Below are 5806 nucleotides of genomic sequence, written 5' to 3'. Positions count from 1 at the left end.
CCGATGGCCAGCTGTGGATTGCACTTGGAAGCAGCAGTCACAGCACAGTACGCTATTTCTTGGGGAGTCCAGAGGAGCAGCGCTCAGGGAAATACCAGTCAATGGTGCACAGGCGGGAAGCTTAACCAGATCGTGCCCCTGCACACACGCTTTTTTTTGAGGAAATCAGAGGACCTACAGGAGACACACAGCTGAAGCGCTGTCAGTTCAAGGTCAGTGGTGATGATAACAGTAGTAGCCTACAATGATACAGATACCTACCAAACCAAAGCTGTTTCTATCAGCCTAGCAGCAGCTCGCCTGGCATAGCGTACCCATCCTGCACGGAGTTGTGACAGAAACAGAACCAGAGCACGAACTGCCCCGACCCAGCCCGCTTCAGACTCCTGGTATCCGCAGCTTTCCAGAAGGGGCTGCGATTTCCCGCCCTTTCTCCTCACAGCATCACCACTGCCAGCTATACTGTGCTGGGGAAGGGAGCGGCGCGCAAGCTCGCCAGCCTGGCAGACCGGGACATTGCGCAGACAAGGTAAGCCCACGCACCAGCAGCTGGGGCAGCACCGCCAACTGCTGCGTGGAGCGGAGCTGAGGAGAGCCGGGGGCCAGGGCGCAACCCCCAGCCGCAGGGCAGGGCCGGTAACCGCCGCCATGTTCCCTCGGCCGGCCCGCCCCAGGCCCCAGACCCCAGACCGGGAAGGCGGTGCCGCCTCGAGAGGGCGGGGCCGGGCCCCAGGGCAGCCCCGCCCCGCGCCCGGCAGCGCGTTCGACGGTGGATTGGTAGGGCCTGGCGCGGCGCGCGGGCGCGGTACGGTGCCGGCGCTGCGGCTGCGCGGCCGCCCCTCAGCCATGGCGGACGAGGAGCTGGAGGCGCTGCGGCAGCAGCGGCTGGCCGAGCTGCAGGCCAAGCACGGGGTAAGGCGGGCTGCCCGCCCCCAGCAGTGCCGCTGGCGCCGGGCCAGGACCGGGCGGGATCCCTCCGGCTGCGGCAGGGCCTGTCCCGCCGCCCGCGCCGCTCCCGGGCCTGTGCGGCGGCCGCCTCGCAGGGACGCGGGGGAGCAGCGGGGGTGCGGGCGCGCCTGGGGGGGGCCGCGCCGTGAGGGGGCCGGGGAGCATGGATCGGCCCGACATGCCCGCTGCTGTGCCGGGAGCCGCCGAGGGCAGCCCCGGTGCCTGGCGCCCGGCGGGGGGCAAGGACCGGCCGGGCCCCCCCGCCCCGCTCCAGCCGCGGGAGCGGCCGGAGCCGCCATCGCCTTCGGGGCGGTTCGGACCTGCCCCTGCTGCCCGCGGCTCGGCGCATAGGTGTTCCCTGCCCCGACCTTTTTCCTCACCACTCAGTTTTGTGGAATACCGTCACCAGGCTTTTCAGTTGTCTCTCTTCCCAGAGCGGAGGTGTATCAGTCTGTTCCGTTGTTCCTGTGAAGGGATCTTTCGTACCTCTGATCAGCCCAGTTTCCTCTCTCTGTACGGTTTCCCATTCAGCTTTCATGCCTTGAAATGTTGCCTATACAATTTGAGGTGCAGATTCAACCTAAACTTCAGGTTTTTCCTTTTTTTTTTATTATTTGCTTCTAGTCATCTCAGCTGCCTGTATTAGTCCCAAAATACCATGCTAGGGTTGTGTTTTCTTCTTTTGTATTGATAAATACAAAGCATTACATAGAATTTCCTTCGTCCTTAGCTTACTTCAATGGGTTTAAAATGTTTTTTGTCCGTGTTTCAGAAATTTGGGAAAGTTTATTATCTTAGACTTAATGGGAAGGCCTCTTATGTCCAAACCTACAACAATCTGTGGAATGATCCAGTAGCACTAGCCATCACACTAGGTTGTGTTACTGCTTTGTGAGGAAGGCATAGTATGGTGTATTTATTTGCTAGAGCAGCAGATTTATTTTTAGGATCTCATCTGTGGTCAGGCAGGGTTTAGCAGGCAGGTTTAGCTTACACTGACTCTGCTGGAATACTTAAACTTACTGTCCTGTGTGGAATGTTTTTGGATGATCATATTTATTCTGATCTCATTCTTCAGGATCCTTCTGGTGATCCATCGCAACAGGAAGCAAAACAGAGGTATGAGAACTATTGACTTTTGGTCTAACATCTAGTCATTTTGAACCTTTTACTTTTTTTCTTTTTTTGAGAATGTAATGTTTTTGGAATACTGACCTGAATTATTTTTATTGTTGGAAGAATCACCATCAAAGAAGCTGAAATATTAAAGATTTAGTGAAAGGATAGCTAAAATCTGATTGATCCAAGTGTGGCTCCCAAGCCACGACTATGTTGGGATGTCTAGAACAGAGCTGTCAGGCAGTCTGAACCCTGACTGGGGTGGGAGGGCATGGGGGAAAACAGCAGTAGCAGCTTGTTTTCACTTTGGGACTCAGCTGAGTGCAATAACCTTATGACCCTTAGTGATATAATAGGATGTTTTGGGGAAGCATCCTCACTCCCACTGTTATCTGCTTCTGGAACATGGAAACCCTTGGCTTTCAGGGTTGGTAAGAGCTGGTCATATAAGATCTCGAAGGCTGGCAGAACTCTTTCCAAACTGGAGTTTTGTCCAAGTGATGAGTTTGGATTTGGCTCTGTTATCACAATGGGAACATGCTTTACTAGTTGATTTTTCTGGGACATCTGTTGCAGGTAGAAATATGAAACAAAAGGATTTGTGTCAGAGCCTAGTGTGATGTTTAGCATCTGTTCCAAGCGGAAAACTGAAAATAAGTGTTCAAAGAGGTAGACTTTGCACACAGTCAAAGTTTGTATTCACTGAAATGCATAAACTACAATTCCAGTTTTGCAAATACTTAGTCAGATACTTTAAGTATATGAAGACTTACTCCATAACGATGTTTGGTTCTGTCTTGCAATCACATGGTCTATTCCGTATGCCTGCTCTACCAAACACTGCCTTTGGTTGAATTCCACATGGAACTGAATACAGAATCTTCACAGTGGGTAGCATGCCTTTTGTCTTGAAGATGTAATAATAAACAGGAAGAAGGCGTAAGTAGTAAATTCCATCTTGATTTCTTGGAAGGTGTTGTCAGCTATGTAATTTTGTCAACATACATAAAGCTACTCATGACAAAATGCTATAAAAGAAATCATGTAAATGTAAGTAATTAAGTCTTCTGTAGAGTTTACTGTTTTGTGCGTATTATTTTAGGTATTTGAAATCCCACTTCTAATGTGTGGTTGATTTTTCATTACAGGGAAGCAGAGATAAGAAATACTATTTTAGCTCAAGTTCTTGATCAAGCAGCTCGTGCAAGATGTAAGTATCCAATTACATTTCTAATAAAAAAATTCTCATCTAGTATGTTCCAGTGCTGCTCAAATCAGCATATATGTGCTTGTTCAGAGGCCAGACTAGAAAAATACATTGCTGATTGGAAGATAAAACTGGAACAGCTTTTCAGTTGACAGTATCAGTGACTGGAGGGGAGGGGGTAAATGACATCTGAATGATGTTAATAATATTTTTTTAATGAATAGTAGCAATTGTAGTGAGAGTCAAAATTAGGAACAAACATTTTAAAATAAGAAACATAACTATTTTGTAACTCTGTTTTACATAAATGAGAATGCCTTTTTCAATTTATTGCGTGACCTTGGCATGAAGAAGAGCTTCATAAGTATGTTTGTCACTTTGTAGTTACTAGTGATGGTGTCTGAGTATGTGTTAAAACTGACAAAGCCTGGTTTTCTTGCAGTAAGCAATTTAGCACTTGTGAAACCAGACAAAGCAAAAGCAGTAGAGAATTATCTTATACAGATGGCAAGATTTGGACAGCTAGCTGGAAAGGTAAGTTATGTTTTTCTAATTGTTTCTTGCATATATTAATTTTCAAACTTAATCCGCTCAAAAAGAAAAAAAAGGGGGGGGATGTTTTCAATACTTGTAAATTAAATAACTGAAAAAAGCAATTGAGAGCTTCTAAATACTATAATGTAACACCTTTTACAAGAAGGGAGACTGTGATTCAGTTGTTCAATGCTAAGCATCTCTCAGAATGTGTTTATATGGCTTTTCTTTTGCTTGCCTAGGTATCGGAACAAGGTTTGATAGAAATACTTGAAAAAGTGAGTCAGCAAACAGAAAAGAAAACAACAGTAAAGGTAAACTTTTATCTGCTAAATGTAATTTTCATTGGTTATAAAATAGAGCAGAAGAATTGCATGTATTAAGACTATTTCAGTTCAGGGTAGACCTTAACTTTGTCTTTACCACCTCTTTTACCTACACTGATAAATGCTGGGATTAAATCGTAGCAGTCCTTATCAACAGTCAAACTTGCAGATACTGACACTGGGATATGGGTGTTCTGTCGTAGACACTACCCTGTGTCCATCCCGAACCATTATGGCCAGGCAGGGATGTGGCAGGGTGGGGTGACGGCGAGAATGTTCTGCTCCCATGTAAAGTATTCATTGTTAAATGCATGGAGCTTGAAAAGCTTGTTGTATGTTGGATTTACTGTGACCCTTCTGTTCTCGTGTCATTGTATTTCATTTTAGTTCAACAGAAGGAAAGTACTGGATTCCGATGAAGAGGATGATTATTAATACTACTGTAAGACCGTCTGCCAAACAAAAGGCCTGGAAGAAGGCAACATGCTATTATCAGGCAGAATGCAAGATCTGAAAATGTTTACGCTTCTTTTTTTTATATATATATAAAAAGGCCAACAAATGAACTTGTCTTGTAAAGTAAATCTGAGAAGGGGATTTTATAACTTAAAATTTTTGTAGTAGAAGAGGCCTGAGCAGTGTGGGGCTCCCCACTGCTTCATTAGCATGGACATTTTGTTGCCCCTTACTCGGTGTGTAAGCTATGCTTTCAGCAACTGCACACACTTAACTTGCTGCTATTGGAGATACCATAACCTGAGGAGGAGCCAAGTGTAAAGCTGGCAACAGACACTCTGGGAGTTTAAAGGCTTACCTCGAGGCTCTGAATCTCGGAACTGTTAGAAACGAGATTTCCTGAGCCCCTGCGGGAAACCGATCCAGAGCAAACTGGCTCTGAAGTCCTTACTGGAAATCTATAAAATAAAGTGAAGGTAACAAAGTAGTGTTTGGATCAGAGGACTTCCTATCAGGCGGTCCGTGTAAAGAAATTGTAACCACCACACAATTCAACTGTTCCCCTATGAAATAATCAAGCTATCTCAAAAAAAAGCAAGTTAACTGTGTAACACAGCACTGTTCAGACACTTGGTATCGTATATTCTTAAAACTACCTCCATTTTTTTTAAATGGCTGGAGTGTTTCTTACCTTGAAAAAGACAGTTTTCCTAAACTTTCTGCAACTCCCGCATGCGTAAAATAAAACCACGCTTGTGCTATACGTTTCTTCAAAAATATGGTTATGGAAATAAGTAGGATAAATACTGTAACATGCTGATAAACACTCTACCACAACAACCCCCTTTTCTGATATAATTTAACAGGAACATGTATGATCCCAACTGCAGTGGTTTTTGGAACAGAATAAAATTGTTTAAAGTGAGCAGTAGTGGGTGTTTTTCATCTTGTGTGAATGCGGTTAAGAAGTATTTAAACAGTTATTTTTGTTTCATTTGGACCAGGCTGGGCATTTTGCTTGTGTGTATTTGTGATTAGGATTCCTTAACTTTAGTAATGTTGTGGGTATATGCTAAATTTCTTTAGACTAATGACCCTTTAACAATGTGACTTTTTAAGCCAAGGTGTGGTGATAAATGGTTTAAAAGTTTTCCTGTTAGGGCTGCAGATATATCCTAAGCATCCAAGCGTCACATTCATATTCCTAAGTTTATCA

At 45.1% G+C, this 5806-nt stretch overlaps 1 protein-coding gene across 1 annotated transcript; it reads left to right on the top strand.

Annotated features, from left to right (window-relative positions):
- Positions 1 to 790: 790 nt before the first annotated feature.
- On the top strand, positions 791 to 5515 carry PDCD5 (programmed cell death 5). Its single transcript, XM_040615353.1, has 6 exons — positions 791 to 912; positions 2027 to 2067; positions 3216 to 3277; positions 3717 to 3808; positions 4051 to 4122; positions 4522 to 5515. The coding sequence occupies exons 1-6, from the start codon at positions 847 to 849 to the stop codon at positions 4567 to 4569; spliced, it is 381 nt and encodes a 126-aa protein (XP_040471287.1). The 5' UTR covers positions 791 to 846; the 3' UTR covers positions 4570 to 5515.
- Positions 5516 to 5806: the final 291 nt, after the last annotated feature.

Source organism: Falco naumanni, chromosome 15 (assembly GCF_017639655.2).
Source record: "Falco naumanni isolate bFalNau1 chromosome 15, bFalNau1.pat, whole genome shotgun sequence".
NCBI classification, from domain to species: Eukaryota; Metazoa; Chordata; class Aves; order Falconiformes; family Falconidae; genus Falco; species Falco naumanni.
The sequence above is the reverse complement of the archived record's forward strand: the minus strand, read 5'-3'. Positions and strand labels throughout refer to the sequence as shown.